The sequence below is a fragment of the Syngnathus typhle genome, linkage group LG16 (assembly GCF_033458585.1).
Source record: "Syngnathus typhle isolate RoL2023-S1 ecotype Sweden linkage group LG16, RoL_Styp_1.0, whole genome shotgun sequence".
NCBI lineage: Eukaryota > Metazoa > Chordata > Actinopteri > Syngnathiformes > Syngnathidae > Syngnathus > Syngnathus typhle.
In genome coordinates, this window is record NC_083753.1 from 5,988,690 (window position 1) to 6,011,207 (window position 22,518).

Here is a 22,518-nt window from a genome sequence, read left to right on the forward strand (position 1 = left end):
TTGGATCTCGGTTATCACTGACACCAGCTACCAACACTTGGAAGTACTTTTAAGTCGTTTTCATCTGACGGACGCGTCCCTCGAATCCTTCCACTTATCAATCAGACACTGATGACACTGGTGAGCTGAATCCATTTGTTGGCCGGGAAATATCAGTTGTGTAAAGGTATACTTTAGTGTGTACGCTGACATGAGTGAGAGAATTTAATAAGGAGCTAGAGGTTGTGTATGTGTGTGCCCACGCCACGTGAGGCAGAGTGTGTGCGCGCTCGCTCGCTCGCTCGCTTGTTTTCGTCATTAAAAATGAGGGTCATAGTTAGGGGTCCTTCCTGTCCTTAGGCACAGCCTTTTGCTATATTTATTGTTGCTAATGCAGCCACTGTCAAGTCGAATTGAGAACTATAGGCTGAATGTTTGTGGGGCATTTAATAGCATCAAGGCGCTTAATCAAAGAATTAAAAAGCAAGATTCCTTTTGTCTTTTTTACCGCCCGGCTCCATGTTTCCCGCTGTAACCTTTGCTGACCTGCTTACAAAATACGGCTTTTGTCAGCCCAGGGACGAGAAGCTCTCGTTCGGGGAGAGTCGGCTTTGCCACTGGGAGGGAAGTTCACAGCGGGGTCAAGAGGATGGGGACCGTCTTGAAAGAATACGTCAACTCAAAAGTTAGCGTCTGCTTTGCGATACTGATGAACGTCTGGCTTGATAAAGTCCAGAACCTGAACTCGGTCAAAGTCAATCCGAGCTTTATGTCGGATGAAATATCCGAGGAGTGATTCAGCCTTCAACATTTCTTTGAATACAGACTTGACATTGCGCTGAGAGAAGTTAAGTGACCTAGTTTGTTTCGGGGCGGCCGGCCGACCGGGGTGAACGCATTCTCTCTTAAAGTTCATCAAGCAGTTTGACGTTGAACCAAGGTGACATAATCCCTTTAAGTAACTTGTAAACAATCTCCTGCAAAGTGTCTTTAATGATGTCACTTTTGCCACGCTTAAGTCACAGTGACTTAGCCTTCCCCCCCTTCTCACGTGGATCACCTTTTTATTCCAACCAACCAACGTGCGGTGATGATCCTGTGGAGGTGCTGCTCAAGTCACCTTTTGAAGATGCCTCGCAGTGCAGAGGTCTAGCCCGCCTACCAGCCAGCCCGCCCGGCTAATACTCTGCAAATCCACTAATCCGGCCGCCTTTAACAGATCTCAATGGCAGTCGGGTGGAATCCTTAAAGGCTGGAATAATTAACTTGGGATCTTTGGACGCGGCCTGATTAAATTGATGTGTGCTCTGGCACACTTCACGCTTTGCTGGGCCCATCGATGCAATGGAGGATTGGTCATTTTCCCCTTGAAGGTTAACTGGGGGATTTTTTGGAATTCTTCCTCTTCTGTTGTTTGGCTTGAGGTGGACAAGTCCAACTAAGCAACGCTACAGTTCATTAATGAGCCATGGTGTGCAGAAGCAGGTGTCCTTATAGCTCAAGGGAGCCGGCAAACAGGAACATTAGCATGAGATGAATTTTAAGTGCACTGGTGACAGCGCTCTAAGCAGCTAGCTTGGGGACCTGCCAGCCTCAAGTAGTGACAAGTGTGTGAAACAGGATCACTTCAAACTCTCGACTGAGTAGCGTTCTGTGCAAATAGTTGGCTGTTGGACTCGCTCGCCCCCGCTTCACCTCCAAAGTGAACTTCTAGGGCCCATTCCGTGACACTGCTCAATTAACTTTAGGGGAGAGAATCCGGTCAGCACCGTTTACTAATTGTTAACATTTTCGAAGTCTCACGTCAAGCAAGCATATGTGTACAAGCTCCTCTTGAAGATGTTTGAAATCCTAACAGGGATGGAAGGGAAGTTTGTGAGTGAAAATCCTGAATCACCTTAAGAAGGTTAGATGGTAAACCGCAGAGAAGGAGGTAATCAGCGGGAAACACGGAGCGTCCCAAGGGCCTGAATATGTCCACTTCATCTCGATTATTTACAATTCTGGGCCTCCTCCTGTCAGCGCGTCCGAAGCCCTCCCGATTCCTTTGTCCAATTCCTCATTTTGATGTCTTCTCATGAGAAAAGACAAAGAAACTCCAGTGACTGTGTTTTGTCTGCATGTACAAATTCAGACTGACATATGGGGTGTTGTCGTTCCCCCCCCCCCCCCCCCCCCCCCCCCCTCATGTTTTACCCTTCACTGAAGAGGAGCGCCTACGTGTGTGCGTGTGAGGAGGGCTGCATTTCTGAGGCGATGCATGCAGCATAGGGTTGTTGATGCGAGCCATGTTGAGGATGATGGAGCTGAGAGGCTTAACTCATTTTGGAAAGAGAGACGAGGACGGGGAGGGAGGGAGGGGGGGGGGATTTGGACTTCTTTGTTGTCGTCTGTTTGATCTGAGAATTAAAAAGAAAAAATGGCCCAGAGATGTCATGAAAATGAGAGAATTACTGCCCAGGTCCCCTCATTCTTCTTTTTAATCACAGAGATGTCTAATGCACTCTCAAGTCAAGACACACACACACACACACACACACACAGTTGGCTTCTAAGCGAATGGAGCTTAACCCTGATGCTTAATTGCTAATTAGCCCTCATACATGAGAAGCCATGTAGCTAAGCCGATCAAATTGCTCTTGAACGCTTGTACCTTGCACAGGAGGTTTTGTCATTTTGTACTGGATGTGCTCGCTGTCGATGGCTTTCAACAAGGTAAAGATAGTTTTCATGGAAGTGAGGAGAAGGGCAAGGTGGGTGGGATTCACTTCTCATCTCATCACCCTGGAGTGTGATCACAAGCACTTGATGCCAAAGCTTTTCGGGGTTAGCATAAGCGCATCCTGCAGGTGTTTTTCACTCGAATGCATCGAGCTCGCCGTTTGTTCTTGCTTTGAATTTTCCTAAAGACAGCAATTGGTTGGCTTGCACCAGCTGTGTTCAGTGGACTTGAGTGAATATAAAGATGAACGGATTCGGGGTTTCGTGACTCCAAAAGTTTCTTTTCACCAAATGGAGCTCTTCTTTTGCTTTCATGTTATCACTGTTCAAATAAAAGTGAGCCAGCATCATATTTGGCCCCAATATTGCCATTTCCTTGGTGTCTCTTAATTCTCTTGAGCCGTCCTTCTTCTCACTCATCCAAAGCATGGCTGTGGCCCACGCCACGCCGCGCCGCATCCTCCCGCTACCTGAGGAGCTGTCACTCTGGATGGAGGTGCTGTCGGCTCAGCCTGTCACACCGAGGGACGTGTTCTGATCGGCCGTGGACACTGATAGACCTGTCAGGTGAGATGACAAGCGCAAGTGGAGACGCGCACCGACAGGTACATATAATGTGACAAGACTCCTTCAGTCCTCCACCAACACACACACACACACACACACACACCCCTTCTTCTCCTTCCGAATGAGAAATATCCGTGCTCGGAAGTTAGGATGAGAGTATTTGCTGATGAGTTGAGGGGAAACTTTTCATCTGAGCACATGCCATGAGTCCACGTGACAACAGCATCAGTTTGGCATCCAAATCTCGATGACAAGACGCATTCAACATCATATTTTTCCATCTGCCATTGGGCGCTTCTTGCAGTGACGGAGACTACTTGGATAATAATTTGTAGGGTTCTGTTTTTGTTTTCAAAATGACTTTCTGCATTTTTGTGTTTTGTTTTTTTGTAATCACCTGCGCCTCGTCGTTTCTCCGCCACCAATGGATTCTCGCGTTGGGTTCAAGTTCACCTCTGTGTACAATGGCCAGATTTACACGGCACGGTTCGAGTGAAGAAAAACACCCGCTGTAAATCTTAACGACGTCGATAATTACATGTGTTTTAATTAGGGAAAAATAGAGCTGAGCCCTGAAAATAATTTCCAAGCGTGGAGTGATGTGGCGAATAGCCTCATTTCAAGCAATGGGCGGGAAGAGTTAGCTCACACTCATTATTGTTTACTGGCCTTGCCACTTGTGGACTTATTTCTGTGCACATGTAATTTGGCTGTCTGTGTGTTCAGGTTGTTTCCAAATGCCAGTCTTAAGCCTTGGCTGTATGGATATGTAATTGTATGTATTCAATATGCCATAGATAGTAAATCTAATGTAGGAATTGCGAGCTGCAGTGTAAATTGTTTTCTTGGCTGTTGTTGCAATGTGTTTGCCAGTAACTTTGTTTTCTGAAATGGTTGTGCAATCATTAAAGTAAGGCCAGTGTTTACTTTCAACAGATAGCTGAGTCACGGTGGCCAAGCACTCTGAAAGAAAAAGTCAAAGCAGTTGTCCTACCTCACTTCTCCACAATGTTTCTTTGACAAAACAATCATTTGTCTGCATTATACGGGGGAACACAAATGTAAATGAAACACATTTGTTTTTGCTCCCATTTTCATGAACATTTGGGAACAATAAGCAAAGCCCCCCCCCCCCCCAGTATACGGCATATTCCAGTTCCAGGGGGTCAAAGGTCACCAATCTATCAGAAAGATGCTCGTTAAACTGTCAAAGCCAGTTAGTTTTTCTGAGCCAAGCTATCCAAGGCATTCAAGAGGTGGCTGGCTCAATGTTTATTCCCAGGCTCCCTCTTTTAACCGATCTTTTAGGGATTAGTCTTGTTTTCAAAGTAAAAGATGGGTCCGATTCCTTTGTAGGCTTCTCCTGGTTGACACCTTGAGAGCCTTCTGATGCGGCTGTCAGGAAAAGCCTACATTTTGTGTGACTCACTTCAAATGTCGTTTTTTGCAATTTGCTCAATGTTGCTGTCAGTATAACGATGTCAATTATTGAATTTTACACGAGCGATGGATTGTAGTATTTGCAACAACGAAAAGGACTTCCGCAAATGAATCATCTATATGAGCGCTAGTGTGCACTTTGCAGTTGCTTGCCACCAGCCATGTAACCATGGTGATTTCTGTGCGTAATTTTGATCTACAATAGATTTCAATGGACAAAGCGTGATCACAAACTGAGCATTTAGACTCAAGTGTCCTCAGTCATTTTCAAAAATGAAAACATCCAGACATGCCTCTTACAAATTAGTTCATGTTTGGTCTGCTGCATCTTGGCAGAGCCTACAAATTAGGAGCGAGGCATTTGTGGATGAATGACAATAATAATTCAAATGAAAATATTTCAACCCACTTTTCCTGTGGTTCCTGAGTACTGTGGGATGATAATCCAACAATAAAAAAAAATCTAAAATCAGATGGGCGACCATGCACAACAGAGAACCAACCGTCCGTCAGCATGCTGTTGTCCACATCTTCACCGCGTGACGTTCGAGCAGAGTTGACCTCTACCTGCTTCTGGGAGCCGCTGGGCTGTATGGCCGAGAAAGCTGGAGAAAAATACAAACAAGCTTCTTGTGGCAAATTGAAAAGAAATGCAAAGGGGGAGGAGGGGGGTCATGATGGTGGTGGGGATGGGATATGGGGGACGGCTCGTGCCAAGTGACACAAACCCCCTTTGGCAGCCTAATTAAATTTTCCACTTTTCCACACTCGCATTAAGCCTCCATCGAGCTGGAAGGAATGGACGCAATGAAGGAGTCGACCCCATGCAGAGGATCAAGCGCCTTTTGCCTCCCCTCTCCTCGCTGCTTGCTTATTGTTGTTGTTTTTTTTGTATGAATTATTGTTTCGCAATGCTGACTTCTCCAACTCCTAAAAATATTTGCTCAATTAAAGCATTAGGGTTTTGTTTTTTTTCACATTTCAAGATGGTCAGGTTGAAAGTTGAAGCTGCATAAATCATCTGATTTGAATGGAGGAAGAACTCCACCTAAACTTATTAACATTCCAAAGTGCTCGGCCCTCAGAACAACATCCTCCAAAATGACATAGACAACCTTGTTGACGGTGTGAGCTGAACTTGTCTATTGTGTGTGTGTGTGTGTGTGTGTGTGTGTGTGTGTGTGTGTGTGTGTGTGTGTGTGCGCTGCGGCTACACTGAGATGCGTCATTGTCAAATTTGTTGCCTGCCAAGCATGAGGAAAACAAAACAGAGAAAGTGGAATGCGTAGATTGAAAAAGTCGGTGTCGCGGAGCTTTTCGTCCTCAACAAACAAGTCCAAGTAGAACATTGGGCTTTGCAGGTTTCAGGTGGTGACGATGCCTGCCTGCCTGCCTGAACGTGTGCCCATAAGTGCCCCAATCTACCTTTTGGCTTTTATTTGTTCACTTCTTCATCATTTCCTCTTTCATTCTCGCCACTGATTTCCATTCTTCTTTGTCTTGAGGCGCACTTTGTGACCCACGTGACACACTTCCTGCCATTGTTCCGGCAACTGTTACCTTTTTGCTCACGAGAGACTGGCTAGGTGGCGGATGTTCAGCGCAGGTAATTGGATGTTTTTCTTAACTGCTCCATTGCGTCCATTTGGATTGTTCCATTCTAAATGACGACAACATGACTGGCCTCTTGCGCTTTCATCATCTCATAGGACACATGATGATGTCTGTTTGCCCCAACTGAATGTTGTAGAAATAGCAGCTCAGATGAGGGCATTCGGTTTATTTTGCCACCGGAGCAGCCTATGAGCAAAGACACGTTTTGTTGCCACATGATGACCCTTAATAAGATGTTTCTACTCTTAACTCCCAAGCTCGCAAGTCCAGGCCTGCCCGTCGCTGTTTCTGTTCCATTTCCACGGTATTCTCGACAGCTCGGCCCAAGTCGTGTGCCATGGGATTGTGGTTGTTCTCGTCCAGCCAGGTTTTCTAACGTTTCTTTTCTGTTCTTATTCTCACACAGCTCTGCAAAGAAGAACAAATACGTCCTTGCCTCAGACCTTTTATTTAATCAATAATCTAGAGTGTAAGTATGCAATGTATAATAATTGGGTTAATAAAAAGATGTCTGCTTTTTCTCACGCACACCTAAATGTGCTTGACCTTATTGCATGTTCTTCTCTTCCCAAGCCTGCATTGTGGAGGTCAGGCAGGATGAAATGATCTCAGCGCGTTGTTGTTTGACTGCTTTACTACATGCGTTGCCAGGGCAACGGGTCCCACGTCGCTGAAAGATGGTTATTTAATTCGCAGGAGCCGTCTGGCGCGTCGCCGCTGTTTCAAGTGATCTTCTTGCCACAGTGGGCATCCCGATGTAAGTGCTCATTAGAATTCTATTTAAAAGCTCCAACTTGGAATGGCGTCGTGCTGCCACATGCGCGGAAAGGAACTTTTCACATCATTAGGCAAAATGTTATAAGGTGAACTTGCCATGGTATTTTTAAAATATCTTCATGTTAAAACAAGCTAAATGGGCAAGGTCAAAGAAAAATAGGGAAGCGATGCGCTTCAGTACAAGGCGCTGTGAACTTGCTCACGTAAAAGCCGAGTGCATTGCATGTGTAGGAGTTTGTTTTTCAGCACTGCATGAGCATCATTAACATATTGTATTGACTGCTAATCAGCACAACAACAAATCCAAGTGTTAGTCACCCTAATTGTTCTTTTAACCCCGTCGCTATTCCCCAAGTCAGCACTTTGCCAATGCTGGGAGCACCTGTTCTAACAGATAGTAGTAGTAGTAGTATTTAAACGGGATCTTTTTTCATTGGATGCCCCTCCTGATGCGTTATTGTAAAGCTTGGTGGTGAGTGGCTGTTGTCAGGCAGGTTCTTGATAGGATCATGCGGTCGGTCGGTCGGTCGGTCTGCTCAAGGCCAGGTAAGCCTGTGGGATGAGATGTTCTCTTCGGAAATGATTCCTTATGATGTGTGATACTCTCCATCAGTACACCTCCTGACCTGACCTGACCTGACCTGACCTGACCTGACCTGACCTGACCTGACCTGACCTGACCTGACCTGACCTGACCTGACCTGACCTGACCTGTCTTGATACCTCGAATTTCCAAAAAAAAGAAAGGGCGCAACATTTGGGGAAACCATGTCACCATGTTATATATACATTGACTTGTGGAATGGTTCTGACGAATTCCTGCAAATTCCGAGCAACGAGTTGTTTTGTGATCATGGGAGATAAGAAGAAAAGATGAATCATGGGAATTCTGTTGATGCTGAGATAGCTCTGAAACTCTATTTCACTCTCATATGACTCACTGGTGATTTATGGATCATGATTTATTCATTGTTATTGACTGTAGTGACTAGAGCAATGACTTTTGTTCCCCCCCAATTTCATTTGTTTTTATCTTACCATTGTGAATCAAATAACAAGATTCACACCTACATTTAAAAAGGTATGATGAAAAGAAACCTTGCTGGGGCTCAATGTGGTCATTTGTCCACGACGGCCCCCCCCCCCCCCCCCTGACTTTGACACTGCATGTTGAAACCTGATGAGATTTCTCCAAGCAGAAAGTGTGTCGCCTAGCAACGGCAAATCCGTGCCGACGGCAGCTGATAAATAATATTCATTAATATCGTCGAACAAACGCAAGCTGATTGAACATGCACGATTAAAGCGAAAGCCCGCGGCGAGGCACAAATGACACATTGGAAAGCTTTGACTTATATTTGGAGGTCCAAATGACAGCTTTCTTGTAATGAGTCCTTTTCAGAACTCCCCGCCGCCGCCGCCCCCACCGCCTACACCTCCCACGATCTTTCTTTCCCCCCTCGGTTCTACAACTTCCCCTGTTCTGCTCTGCTCTGGTCTGGTGCCGAAACTTTACTTGACGACTCTGTCTGGCAAAGACGCGCACGGCAAAGCGCTTGAAGGGGGGAGCTGGGCACAGATTAAAATAGGAACCGTAGCCGATTGGATTATACCTAATACGCCATTTCATGTCACATTCTGGGCTCCGCGCCCTTGTTTGTGTAGAATGTACATCCGAACTACGACATGAACTGCAATTCTTTTGCACTTCTAAAAAGCGGCGACAACTCGCTTTTCCTGATGCATTCAATGAACCCACAATGCACAATTGTGCACGACGCATCATGTTCATTCAAATGGGACGGATATGGGTGCTAATGCGCACAGGTTGGGTTGGAATTGTGCTGCAAGTGACTTCTACAAGAAAAGTGACTGGCGCATTAGTGAATGCATTTATATAAAGAACTAGTGGACCGACGTAGCGTGAGCCGCGCAAGCAGAGTTGCTGCGCTCGGCGGGGAGGGAATCCCTCCAGTACGCCGCGCGCGGCGCGCTGTTTCCTTTACCAAGGAAACCCACACTGAGCACTTTCTGACGCAACTGCCCATTTTAGGAAACATGCGTCAATGGAGCGAATCAAGTGCGATCAACCTCGCAGCTGCTTCTGACGTCCGGAACCGGCCCAGAAATGTCCTCGTACGTTTAAAGGGCTCTATTTCGGTTGTATCCACCACGGTGTTATTCTTACGCCATGCATCCACGGGAGGGCAAGGCTGCCTATTTCGCCGCTTGATTCTAAAGACGCCCGGCCAGGCCCGGCCCGGCCCGGCTCGGGCCTCCTCCCCTTCGGCTCAAATCGCAACGCCCATCTGCGTGACGTGGGTTGCTTCGTCGGTGTTGAAAAGCAGTTGCGCTTCTCGATAGTGCCATTGAAGTGAGTCATCTGTAGGAAGTGTGGTTAGAAAGAAAGAAAAGAAAAAAAGGGGGGAAAAAACTAGCATCGAAGTGTTCCGCGAGCGCCACTAGACCAAAATCGGCAAGACACTGGAAAATACAGAGAAGGACCGAGAGGCAAAATAAAAGTGAGTGTCATTTTGAGTACGTGGATTTTAACGTTCTAAATTCGCGCACCTTGCAGCTCTTGAAGAACAAGCAGACAATCACTTCCATTCGTTGACATCGCTCTGATATTCTAGGTGACTCCACTTGTAATCAACACTTTTCTGGAAAAGTATCAAGCAGTCGAATTGGAGGATTTTTTTTCTTTCCCCCCCCCCTGTCCACCCTTTTGATACGAGCGAGGATTTTCTACCGCGTAATCTGCGCGCACAACAAGTCTCCTGATATCTTCTATTTTCTTCCTGGATCATGTACCAGGACTACTCCGGGAATTACGACACCTCGTCCCGCGGCAGCAGCAGCACCTCTCCGGCCCAGCCCGAGTCGTTCACGAGCGGCAGCAGCACCATCGGAAGCCCCATCTCTACCTCAACCTACCAGGTAACTTTCAACAACCTGAACCTCAAGCTTGCTGTGCGTGTTTGCAGTTTAAAGAAGTTGAAGTGGTTTGTTTTTTTGTTTTTGTTTTTTTCGGTTGCGCCCACGGGTGCCAATTTAAGCGTTGGTTGGTGTGCGCCCAAAGTGATCAAGCCGGTCTTGCTGTTGTGACAAGTGTGGTGCATATATGGAAAGTCATATTTGTCGCGATTCATACAAATCAATACATTTAGATTGGATTGAGCTACTGCGCCCTATAGTTGCATGGGGCGCACATGTCGATATAAATGAAATATATACTAAGAGCACCGTATAAGTGGATTTGGGCAGGCGCGCAACAGGCGCGTACTGGGCAATACAAATCCAATTCGACACATGTATGCGATATTGTGGAAGAGTGCATGCGTCGGGGCGGCTTATGTACTTCTCTTTAGACACAATCAAATGACAGCCAATTTGAAATGGTCGTAAAGATATGAGATCATTTATTGCTGCTCTGCTTCTATTGGATCTTGTGTGATTTGGAAAAACCCCGGACGTTTTTTTACCCCCCTCTAAATCTGACTTAAATCTTATTTTATTGCTTACCGGAAAACATTGATGTGTTGTTTTTTTTTTCTGTGTGTGTGTGATGCCTCAAGTCAGTGTTCGGATTTGAAAGGAAAGGTCCTCCAAAAATGTGGCGTGTTAGCTTCCCGGTTTACTGGAACTGACCGCGTTTCACACGCACTGAACAAATGAGTCACCAGATAAACAAAAAGTTCCACAAGACTGCCGGGATATCCGACGGAAGGTTGGGAATAACTGGAAGAGAAGGACGTGCGTAAACAACGCAATCGACGCATGATTAATCGAGCAGCTCCAAAAGTTGCTCCCACCTGCAGCGATGTCATCATTTCTCTCCGGCCGGGTTTCTGTGTTAACGAGACGACTGATAAGCACGCACACACACACTTTGGGCTTTCCCACATGATTCACAAGTTGTGTCATTCGCTCTCCATGTGGACTGAATCGTAATGCTGGAAAATGTGCAACCACAATGTGCTTTTTTTTTTTCTTCTTACCATATGTCCTCTCGCTTGCTCCAGAAATACAGGGTTGACATGCCCGGCTCCAACAGTGCCTTCATCCCTACCATTAATGCAATCACAACAAGCCAAGACCTTCAGTGGATGGTGCAGCCTACAGTCATCACCTCCATGTCCAACCCGTACTCCCGCTCCCACCCGTACAGCCATCACCTGAGCAACGGGCAGGGGCTGCTGGGCCACAACCCCCTGGCCCGCCCCGGGGTCATCCGCTCCATCGGGGACGCCAGAGGTCGACGCAAGAGGGACGAGCAGGTGAGGGGATGATGTGTTGAGGGCTGCAAAAAATACAAGTGGGATTGACACAGAGGTGCTTGTTACTTCCCGGGAACCGTCATGGTGATTTGGAGTCGGGCATTTTATTCAAGCATTAATAGGAACATTTCCTTGAGTTTTAGACAGCCATGCTAAATGGATAGCTTTTCTTGTCCACCTGCAAGTCCATCACCTAAATTGCTAAAAAAAAAAAAAAATCATTTCACCTATCTGAAGTCACTAAAATATTGTAACACTTTACTGAGCTGTCTGCGTTTACACTAAACAAATGAGTTGTGGTCCGAAATAACAAACTCATCATGTCACGCCTTACTTCGATAAATATATAATGTAATAATATAAGAAATACTTCAACATGCCCAAAGATGTACGCTGTAGAAGAAACTATTTCTGTATAGGCTTAAAAAGCATGCAGAAAATCTGGAACCTTCAATGGAGAGGTTGACTGTTTTTCCATGTATTCCCGTATCGATTTTTTTTTTCATCGAAATGTTAGCTGCACCCTTGACTCGGACATTTTCCTGTATTCGTGCACCTCAGTGTGAACGTGCAATTTAAAACCAGACACACACACACACACATGTAAAGACACGTCTTTGCATTATGTCTTTACATGTCATACGTGTGTTAACGGCACTCTAACAGGTTCCTTGCTTTTTACCCTCAGCTCACCCCAGAGGAAGAAGAGAAGAGGAGGGTGCGGCGTGAGAGGAACAAGTTGGCCGCCGCCAAATGCCGCAACCGCAGACGCGAGTTGACTGAGTTGCTGCAAGGGGTGAGTAAGAACCCCAAAAACCATGATGTTGACATACTGCACATCGCAGGTGTCCAAAGTCCAGCCAGGTGACCATTTGCATGTTTTTTTTTATTTATTGGGCCACCACATATTCTAATGGTGATTTAAACACTGAGAAAGAGTCCAAATGTTGAAAGGGAGCAGGTTTTTTTCGTGTTATTTTGTATTTGATTTGCAAAGTAAATATTCACTCATAATTGGGCTCAAGTACAGAGCGGAATTTTTCAGCAACAAAAAATAAATAAATCAAGAATAATAATGAAAGAAAAAAACAAAGGTCGGAAGTTTATCGGTCGCACAGCTCGATTGGATTATACATTTTAGGAGCAGTCTGCAAAACTGTGACAATATTAAGATTTGTCAGTGTAAATAGTTTGGAGATCTGCGTGGCAGGAGCTTGCCTTTTAAGATGATGATGATGATGGCAAAGACCATGTACTGAGTGTTGATGCTGAAAGGATAATGGTGATGATGATGATGAAAGGCCTAAAGAGCCTGGCAGCAGTACAATCGTTTGATGAATGAATGAATGTCAGAGTCAGCTTTATTACTCCACACCTCTCGTGCAAGCTGGCACGACTGGTTTCACCTTGGTCAGTGCAGCCGACACAAGCTCAGAAGCATTCTCCTCGGCGGCTGTTGTCACACACATGGCCCTCACTAACAAAATGAACTTCAATTCGATCCATTTTAACAGAGCTCAAGCTTGTTGAGACTTCCAAAAGTCTCAGGAATGGAATGCGCCATAGGCAGCTGGCCCTGCCAATGCAGCAGATCCAAAACATCTCCTGAGAACATACAAATGCTGTGAGCAGCAACACAATGGGGATTGGCCATTTTTTTTGGACTTCCAAATAAGGGAATGTCGGTTCCGAGTCACGCAGTTGTCTAATCGAAACGCACACCTCCCTCTTTGTGTGCCACTTCCTCATACCTTTGCCCGTGAGTCAAAGTTCTCAGACAGCATGTCACCTTATCTTGCCTGTCTGTCTCACTTTCCTGATGAATTGCGTCTGCACGCACGCACGCGCGCACGCGCACGCGCACGCACACAAAGGAGGACATAAACTCAACACCACAAATTATTAGTTGAAGTAATCAAAGCAACACTGCTCTCTTTTGGCGGACTTGTGTAATTACTTCTATGTAACTCCCCCCAAAAAAAGACATCCGTTTTATTTAGATAGGCAAAGGAAGAGTAAGAATGGCGATTTTTATTTTCCAAAGTAAATAAATGATCTTTCATTTCTGTCCCATCAGGAGACTGAGAAACTAGAGGAGGAGAAAGCCGACCTGCAGAAAGAGATCGAAAGCCTCCAGAAGGAGAAGGACAAGCTGGAGTTCATGCTGGTGGCCCACAACCCCGTGTGCAAGCTGCCCACGGAAGAGCGCCAACTGGCTCCGGCGCACCACCAGAACCACCATCAGCAGCACCAGCAGTGCGCCCCCCTGCCCTTGACCATGCGCCCCAACATGGTGGCCCGGGCCCACGTCAACCACGTGGTGGTGAAGCAAGAGCCGGACGACGTGCAAGAAGCGGCGGGCAAAGCGCAGCATTCCGTCATCAAGCCCATCTGCCTGGGCGGGATGTACTGTACGGACGGCGAGAGCCTCAACACGCCGGTCGTGGCGGCGTCCACCCCGGCCGCCGCAGCCAACGCCCCCAACCTCATCTTCACCTACCCCAGCATGCTGGAGCCCGACAGCCCGTCGCCCTCCTCCGAGTCGTGCTCCAAGGCCCACCGCCGCAGCAGCAGCAGCGGCGATCAATCGTCCGACTCCCTCAACTCGCCCACCCTGCTGGCCCTGTGAGGAAGGTCCCAAAGACTGTGGCCCGAGGCGCATTCGGACCATCCGGGCCGAGCTGACGACGTGAGCCGTGCCCCCCCCCCCCCTTCTTCGCAGGGAGACCTCACAAGGGCTACGCTGCGTGTTGGACTTGTGTCATCGCTTTGCCATTTCAACTCTTACAGTGTCGACGTGTTTACGCAAGACTCTCCCTTGAAATCCGGCCCCGGGGACTTCAGATCCTAAACAAAATAAGTTCTTCATATATGTATATATCTATAAAAATCTATTTTTTGAAGAAAGAATTAAAAGCCATGACCACTTGCACTCTGCCGAGACCAATCAACAGAAAGAGGTCACAACACGAAAGCAAATGAGCAAACACTTTATTTGAAGCTGTGTCCTGACCCCTCCCGCCATGGACCTTGACTTTAAGTGTATTTTGTGTGCTTTCCTCCGTCATCTGCCTGTAGAAAAGCATCATGGTCTTGGTTGTTCCAAATGGATGGCGCCTTTGTCAAAGCCATCTAGTTTGCCAATGTGACTTGACTACATTAATATTGGTGTGCTTCACCTCAGTGGTTCTGTACCTGATTTTTACAACATACTTTAAGACAAATGTGCGTTGAGTGTGTGTGTGTGTGTGTACGTGTGTGTGCTCTTTATAGTGATGCCGTCTTGAAAGAACGCAGGCTGTGTGATAGTCGTACCAAAGGGATAAAATAAACAAACAGGGCCGCTGTTCAACATCAGGAATTTTTTTTTTTTTTTTTCAAACATTTCAACGAGGACAACGTTTTTTCCACTGGCTCTCACGTTGGCCCTTTTTGCTCACATTGTGGGGGGAAAATAAAAAAGTCTTACCTTTGTCAACACTGCCACTAAGGGCAGGTCAGGTTCGACCAAACCAAAAAGCATTGTATGACATTTCTAATCCGTTTGTTTTTGTGTGAGAGAGAAAAGGAGGCATTTTTTTTGCGCTAATATGAAAAAAAGCCACTGTGGTCTAAGCAGACTGTCACCAGCTGTCAATGATGTCAACCCTGTTTATACTGTGTTTGTAACAGCTGTCTTTTTAAAGGAAAAATAACAAAGAAAGAAAAAACTTGGTACTTGGTACCTTTGGCCTAAATGGCTTAAAACAATAACTAGATCATAAGAGTGTTTTGCAATACAGAAGGAATAATAATAAGACATCTAAACTGGGTTGAAACACAAACATGGGCCATTTTTTATGATGCCTTTTTGTAACAAAGATGTTGGTAATTGCACTGAGAAGGATAAAGCGGTCATAGTGGAAAGGCTTCAAACATTCCGAAAGAATTTTGTGGGTGTTAAAGGTTAAATGATCTTGCGCTGGATGCAGACAAATTGACATTTTAATATGATAACAATATGCTGCTACCTAGGTGGAAATTTTGCTTTTTCTCTTTTGGCAATAGAGTGTGGTTTCATGCAGATGCAAAAAGAAATCTCTGTTCCCGCGCGACAAAAAAAAGAAAAGAAATGATAACCAAAAAGAGATTCTGTGTAAGTCAAGATAGTTTGCAACTCCTTAACACACATAGGAAAGCCATTGACGTAAATCTTCTACTGTACATGTCATCTACTGTCTATTGCCTGTTTTCAACTACTATGACTTATTTTCCAAATGCTTTAAGTGTTAAAAAAAAACAAAATCCAAAAAGAAAAAAACAGCAATATGTAAATAGCTGTGTTTGTTAATTTAAAATAAATAAAAATAAAATACATTTCCAACTTGGATTTTGTGGGTTATTGTTATTAAGTTTGCATTCTTGATTATTTTCCAAATGCCTCTTTAAGACACTTTGGAGGCCAATGAGGAAAGTAACCGTGAAGAGAAGCTATTTGTGAGCTTTTGTCGCCACCCAGTGGCCAGAGTGTAATGCAGCACAAATACATAGCTCCTCCAGTCCAGGTGTTACCTGTTCGTATCTATTAGGGTCCATCATTTGGGGTGGGGCTATCAAACAAGTAGTGCACACAAGTCAAGGATGCCAAAGTGGAAAGATGAAAATGTTTGTTGTTGGATGCATCAATCCATACAATTCATTGCAGCCATCCCCAGCATCAAATTTCCTTTTCCCAGCAGTCTTGCCACATGTGATTGTTCAAGGACGAGTCTTTTGTCACTATTGAGAAGGATCCGCCGAAAGACTGTTTCGTTGATGGTTCAATTCCTTCAATCGATGGAAACGACGGACACGGTGAGAAGGTAAGCTTGAGCTGACACAATGTGATCTGTAAGCTTTAATGCACTTATCAAATCAACAAACACTTTCAAGGCTGATTGGGAATGAAGAAAGCATGAAGAGAAGCTCCTCTGTCGCTACCCAGTGGTCAGAGTGTATAAGACAACCCAAATCAATTGAAACAGTTTGTTGCTTTAGGTGTATAAGATATGTTTCTAATATTTTCTGTGCAATATTCAGGTTGACAAATTTAATACATCTTTTAAAAACCCTTACATCTAGAATAAATCGAGCTTTTACACAGGGAAAATAAAGTCCAGTCAATTTAAGGACCAGTGTCAACTAGTAGCTGCATAATGGAAGACCTCACAGGGGAAAAATCTCACATCATGTAGTTGGTAGAAAGTCCCTCTTCCCCCCAGTTTTACTGAGTAGTTGGATGTCAGTAATGGTGATGTCATGGCTCACAGCCTTGCACATGTCATAAATAGTCAACGCTGCGACGGAAACCGCAGTCAAAGCCTCCATCTCGACCCCGGTCCTGCCGGTGGTGCGGCACCACGCCGTGACCACCACAGCGTTGCGCCGCTGCTCCAGTTCCAGGCTGACCGAGGTGTGGTCTAACGGGAGCGGGTGGCAGAGCGGGATGAGGGCTGATGTCTGTTTGGAGCCCATGATGCCGGCCAACTGGGCGACCGCCAAGGCGTCGCCCTTTGCCAGCTGGTTTTTCTGCAGCAGCCCGAAGGCGACGGGGCTCAACAGGACGGTGGCGCGGGCCTGGGCCGCTCGGCGCGTCGGCGATTTACCGCCAACATCCACCATGCTTGCTCGGCCTTGAGCATCTGTGTGGGTCAGCTGGGCTTCCGGGGTGCCATCCAGGCGAGGGTCACCTGTCTCACTCGCCGACTGTGCGTGCTGGAGCTCTTGGCTGGGAGTGTGATATTGTTGAACGTTCTGTTGTGGACGGTTGACTGAGGCCTTCATTAGTAGGTGTCTGGGGAAGGGTCTAAGATTCTTTGTCTGGGGGTTGGAACTCACAGTGTGAGAATGGGAGGCAGTTTGGCCGCCGATAAAGTCAGACAAGTGCTGTTGTACTTGGATAAAGGCTGCTCGCTGTTTCTTCTCATTGAAACGGACATTTATGCCTTTTGTTGAACAGCAGTTAGCGTCCGCCTGTATGTTGCCTGGAAAAAAGAAAAAAAAAAAAAAAAGGGGTCATTTAAAGATAACCTTCAGCTAATGTTGTGAGTGGACATTGAGGCGTTGATTCAAAGGTGCGAAAGAAAATCGAGAGTCGACGACAGACTAGTGTGCGTTTGTACGTACAGCTGCCGTCTCACCCACCGATGAGGATCATAGGTCGGTTCTTCATTTGGGAGATATTGAACATGCCTGAAAAGCAGTCCCTCTCTTAACACCAACGACCACACAAGAGCAGAAGTGAAAAAGACAAGATCTTACCAGCATGTTGTTTCTTCTTCCTGCCCACAGCAGCGCCGATGATTTGCAGCAACTCTTCATCGGACGCTCCGGAGCGCAAAACATCTCTTAGGGACACTTCCGAGTTACCGAACAGACACACCTGTGGACACGTAGCATTAAAGCATTTGTAGAGTACGAGCATCCCCAGGCTTTTTACCTTGAGGTTGCCATCTGCGGTGATGCGTAAGCGGTTACACGAGCCGCAGAAATGCTCCGACATGGAGGTGATGAAGCCGAGCTGTCCTTTAAAGCCGGGCACTTTGAATGTCTGTTGGAACACCGCGGAGAAAGAGGATGTCGTGACGAAGCAAAACAATTTTTGGGGGTTTCATAATATATGAAGTCAATTATATATACATGATATAAAAGATAAGCTGAAAATGATGATGATGACCTTTGCCGTGTCTGAGTGTCCGGTTGGAAGCGTTTCTAGGTTGGGCCATTGCTGCTTAATATGATCCAACATCTCCTGGTAGCTCACCATCTTTTTAAAGTTCCATTTGTTGCCTGCAAACAGAAGAAGATGCGCCAGATTTAGGCAAAGAACATTTTTGACTCTTTTAAAAAATTGCAATTCTATCCACTCTACATGTCAGTGATTGCTCGGTCAATTAAGACATGATAGCCGATGGCAAAATGTAGGTGAAATGCAAAATATCAGCCGGTCCACTAACCATCAAATGGCATGTATTCGATGAAGCGCACTTCCAAAGGCTTCTTCTCTGTCAAAGCAACAAAATCAAGCAGCTCGTCTTCGTTCAGGCCTCGCATGACCACGCAGTTGACCTAAAGCAGGTTGCACATCACAACAAACGGCACTCAGGTGTCCATCCAAAACTTTTTGTTTTTCGACTGCCGACGAATGAAATAGCTGAAATTGCATATTCTCCACGGGCGAGACGGGAAGCGAGTCATAGCGTCCGTTGTGTCACATGCGACCACGCGCACAGTAAATGACAAGTAGACAATAGCGAGGGCCCTTATAAAAGAGCCATTGTTATTTTGCCTTATTGAATAGTAGACCAAATGTGTTTTTTCATTTTAAAAATTAGAGATGATAGAGGAAAACCTCTGGTGCACACACTCATTCTTTTGTCCTTTAATCCAAAGTTTGGGTCACAGCCACCTTCATCAGGCCCGCCAATGACAGTTTCATTTTTTTTTTCAGGCTGAGGAAGGTCATTGTGACTCAAAAGTGTTGGACGAAAGAGTGAGATAGTGTGCAGGAGTTTTCCCTTTGAAAGATGACAGCCCGGTAAAATATAATAATAAATAAAAAGAAAATATGACCTTATCCAATTTCAGACTAGCAGACCTCCTCACACCTTTTTTGTTGTTCTGTTTTCCCTCTATTTCTTTTCAAACCTTGTTCTGTCTGACTGCATTTGAAAGGGAAAAAGAAAAATGACAAAACACCTTGACTGGGTCGTAGCCCATTTCAATGGCCTTAGCAATGCCTTCCATGACCTTGTGGAAACCTGTGAAAAAAGAAGGGCAAAGTTTAACATCAGGAGACATTTATCCGTCTTAACGCAGTCTGTTCACTTTTCAAGGATTAGAAAAAGGAAGCAAAATGCTTCCGTTGCCAGAACTTTCTCTCTTCCTTATTTCTCCATCTCGGTTGCTCCATCTGTGCATTCCATCCGTACGCCCACGACACAGAGCGGCGCCTGCTGTCAAAGTGAAACTGATCCACATCAGCCTTATAGGTTCATAAAGTGGATTTCAACATAGTTGGAGCCAAAAAAAAATTGAGAAATGTAGCAGGAGAGCCCTCGTGTCAAATGGCCCATGTACTATTTGAAACCGCACTCGTCTCGTATTTAACTTCAAAGTGCAAGCGGACCTTTTCGCCTGACGATGAATTCAAACTTGGCGGGTACGAGTGAATCCAAACTGATGTTGATCAGGTCCAGGCCCGCATCTTTGAGTCGAGGCAAGAGTTTGGCCAGGTTCATGCCATTTGTTGTCACCGCGATGGTCTTCAGACCTTCCAATTTTCTCAACTCAGCTGTACAGATGAGGAAAAAATCAAATAATATCAAAAAAGAAGTGCATGGTTAATCACAAAATGAGTCTCTACCCTCAAGACTTCTCCATTTATTTGTCATAAAGTGTTACCAATGATATCCAGCACATCAGGTCTGATGAGCGGCTCTCCTCCAGTGAGACGAATCTTCTCCACGCCCTCTTTGACAAAGAGGCGAGCGAGCGTCAGTACTTCTGCAGTGGACAGAAGCTGACCTCGTGGTGTAAGTTTCACACCCTCCTCTGGCATGCAGTACTGACCTGAAAAGGATCGAGAAGATGTCTTTTGTCTGAGTTGTCTTGTAAATGTAAATTTGGGCAAGCTCCAGGCTGGCAGGTAGACTTACAGCGCAGGTTGCATTTCTCAGTCAGGGAGATACGCAAGTAATTGTGTCTCCGGCCAAAGTTGTCCGTCAAGAACGATGAGAAGGGAATGTTGTTCTCCCCAAGCTTCTCCTAAAGAAAAGTCATTTGACAAGTCGTAAATAAATAGTACATGTACAAATGGTTCATGCTGCTTTCCAAACGGAAATTGCCCATTGCGTTTACGACGGCTGGCTGAAGAAAAAAAGCTGGCTAATCATTTGGAACTGGCGCTCCCGAGGAAGTCACATTGCATAAGGGGATGGACTCGTGAGCCTTGCCTGCCAATAATTATGTACAGTCGCTTTGTAAAGTCAAACACAAGACTTGTCGTTTAGTTATGCATTCGCCGACTGTCAAGGCAATTCCACTTTTGTTTGTAAAGACAAAACAACAAATCCTATTTTAAATGAGTAGTTATACAAAGAACGGCAGCTAAATCAACATCATATTAACTTTTAAGTGTGTAAATGCTGAGTTCATTATTTTTATTGCCTTCAAATTTGACTTTCTGACTACACAGCATTAAAAAAAGAAAATTAAGTTAAAATTAAATTGTGGTCATACAAATTAAAAGTTGATGTATTCTAGTAATTCCATTCAAAACAGTGAAACATGTACACTATTCATTCATTACACGCTTATTTTATTTATTTATTTATTTATTTATTTTTATTCTAATGATTATAACTTAACGGAAATCACAATTTCGGTTTTCTCTGGGAATAAATTCATATTACATAAGACTCATTTAAAAAATGATCATTTTCAAGATAAAACTGTTGTAAAACGACATTAAATAACCTCACTTAAAGTATTTATAGCGATCATTAACGACACCTTTGTACTGGTTTAATAGGCCATAATGCACCATCTATCTCAAATGGTGCAACTATTCCAGAAAATTAAATATGCATAATAATAATATGATTACCTGTCTTGTCAAAGTTTTTGCAGATGTTTTAAAGTCAGGGGAAGAAGCTATTGTGGAATTAAGTTCGCTTTTGTAAGTCGCACTAGAGAAAGGTCTTCCGGTAGCTCCGATCAAGAGTTTTCTGACACTCCTGCGTGTGTCTTGTAAGGCAAAACGCAGGGTCGACGCCATGGCGTTATCTTTCTGCTGTTTCCATGTGTTGACAGAACTCTGAAGTGAAAGTCTCCCTCCAGCAGATAGATAAACAAGCCAGGACGGAAGAGCAAAGGTCGTCCGTCATATTGGGGAGCCAATGGGAGCACGTGACGTCACGAACGCTTGCACCCTGGGAACTGTAGTCCATCTCGGAGTGAACCGTCACTGTAGTGCACAGAACGTGTTTGACAGAAGATGATGGTCCAGAATTTAGGCTCTAGATTTTTTTAAGGACTCTGTCTGAATAGGACTAAAGGGGAGAGATCGTCCCAACAAACGTAAAATGGAAGTTTATGCTTATGTCCACTAGATGGCAGTAGATCATTTAGTTTTCAGCACTTGCAGGATTTTCATCTCCATTATTCTTTATCTCTTCATGTATCTTTGCATGTCACACATGAAGTGCATCATTTGGCCGCCACCCAAAGATCACACATGGCAAGCAGCACAAAGGTTGTCTGAGTCATTGGACTGACATTGCTAATGACCCCATAGGGACATAGCAATTTAAAGCTGCTTGTAATTTGGGGGGGGGGGTCTAAATAATAGACTCACAAGGGTCCCTCAAAGAAAAAAGGTCAATTCAAGTTGGAACGCAAAAGTGGATCATTCAGTTAACACATCATGGGCTTTGTTTTTGTTGACTTCGAAACATGCAACTGGGGGCGTAAAACTGGTGGGTCTTCATTTTCATGCTGGTGCAAGCTTGGTTTTGCATATTTGGGAGTTTAGTAGCCCACGCTGCACCATGCAGTGCGCTTTGGCAACAATGGTGCCGTTTTGTTTGACTCAACCCGGCACACGATAACCTGATGGTTGGAAGTAGAATAAACCTTTGACCAGCTGGGAGCTGACTTAAGTTATGACACGTGGTTTTAGTCAAATTGCTCGAGGAGCAGGCAGACGGATTTGGGGGTCTGCCGTGAAAATAGAGTTGATCATTCTGATTGACGAATATTTAACATAAACATATTGGATATTTTTGCACCACTGTGGGTGTCTTTCAAACATTTGCTCCATCTTTTTGCAGATCTGCTTTATTTTTGCTGAGAAGTCCCACAATCCCTGTGGTGCTGGCATCAGTGGGCCTCTCCTGGTAAGCAGGTGGCGCATGTCTGGGAGGCTGTTTTGCCGTTAGTCATCAACATTTGTCATTCCATTCGGGTTGCATCGAGCCTTCTCCCTTTTTCTCTGCGCGGTGGTGGTCATTTTTATCTTCCCTCGCTATATTTGAAAGATAGTTTGGATGTGTGGACAGACAGAATGGAGCATTTATAACAGAAAGGAGTAGTAGTATTTTTTTTGGGTGAAGTTCTTTAT

At 45.2% G+C, this 22,518-nt stretch overlaps 2 protein-coding genes across 6 annotated transcripts; one reads left to right on the top strand and one right to left on the bottom strand.

Moving 5' to 3' along the window:
* The first annotated feature begins 6,289 nt into the window (after positions 1 to 6,289).
* Positions 6,290 to 15,745, top strand: fosl2 (FOS like 2, AP-1 transcription factor subunit). Of its 3 annotated transcripts, XM_061300916.1 has the most exons (7): positions 6,290 to 6,625; positions 6,728 to 6,790; positions 7,018 to 7,078; positions 9,916 to 10,038; positions 11,124 to 11,378; positions 12,067 to 12,174; positions 13,456 to 15,745. In XM_061300916.1, exons 5-7 carry the CDS (start codon positions 11,139 to 11,141, stop codon positions 14,005 to 14,007), a joined length of 900 nt encoding a protein of 299 aa, XP_061156900.1. In that variant the 5' UTR covers positions 6,290 to 6,625; positions 6,728 to 6,790; positions 7,018 to 7,078; positions 9,916 to 10,038; positions 11,124 to 11,138; the 3' UTR covers positions 14,008 to 15,745. The 3 variants fall into 3 exon arrangements, with proteins under 3 accessions (XP_061156900.1, XP_061156898.1, XP_061156897.1); XM_061300914.1 differs by lacking the exons at positions 6,290 to 6,625; positions 6,728 to 6,790; positions 7,018 to 7,078 and adding an exon at positions 8,532 to 9,620; XM_061300913.1 differs by lacking the exons at positions 6,290 to 6,625; positions 6,728 to 6,790; positions 7,018 to 7,078 and having other exon boundaries at positions 9,907 to 10,038.
* On the bottom strand, positions 14,288 to 21,267 carry mocs1 (molybdenum cofactor synthesis 1). Of its 3 annotated transcripts, none has more exons than XM_061300910.1 (11): positions 21,004 to 21,267; positions 20,054 to 20,162; positions 19,800 to 19,967; positions 19,525 to 19,689; positions 19,095 to 19,156; positions 18,353 to 18,464; positions 18,073 to 18,185; positions 17,836 to 17,946; positions 17,658 to 17,778; positions 17,541 to 17,588; positions 14,288 to 17,380 (listed from the first exon to the last, which is right to left on the bottom strand). In XM_061300910.1, exons 1-11 carry the CDS (start codon positions 21,172 to 21,174, stop codon positions 16,584 to 16,586), a joined length of 1,977 nt encoding a protein of 658 aa, XP_061156894.1. In that variant the 5' UTR covers positions 21,175 to 21,267; the 3' UTR covers positions 14,288 to 16,583. The 3 variants fall into 3 exon arrangements, with proteins under 3 accessions (XP_061156894.1, XP_061156895.1, XP_061156896.1); XM_061300912.1 differs by having other exon boundaries at positions 17,239 to 17,380; positions 17,523 to 17,588; positions 21,004 to 21,265; XM_061300911.1 differs by lacking the exon at positions 17,541 to 17,588.
* Positions 21,268 to 22,518: the final 1,251 nt, after the last annotated feature.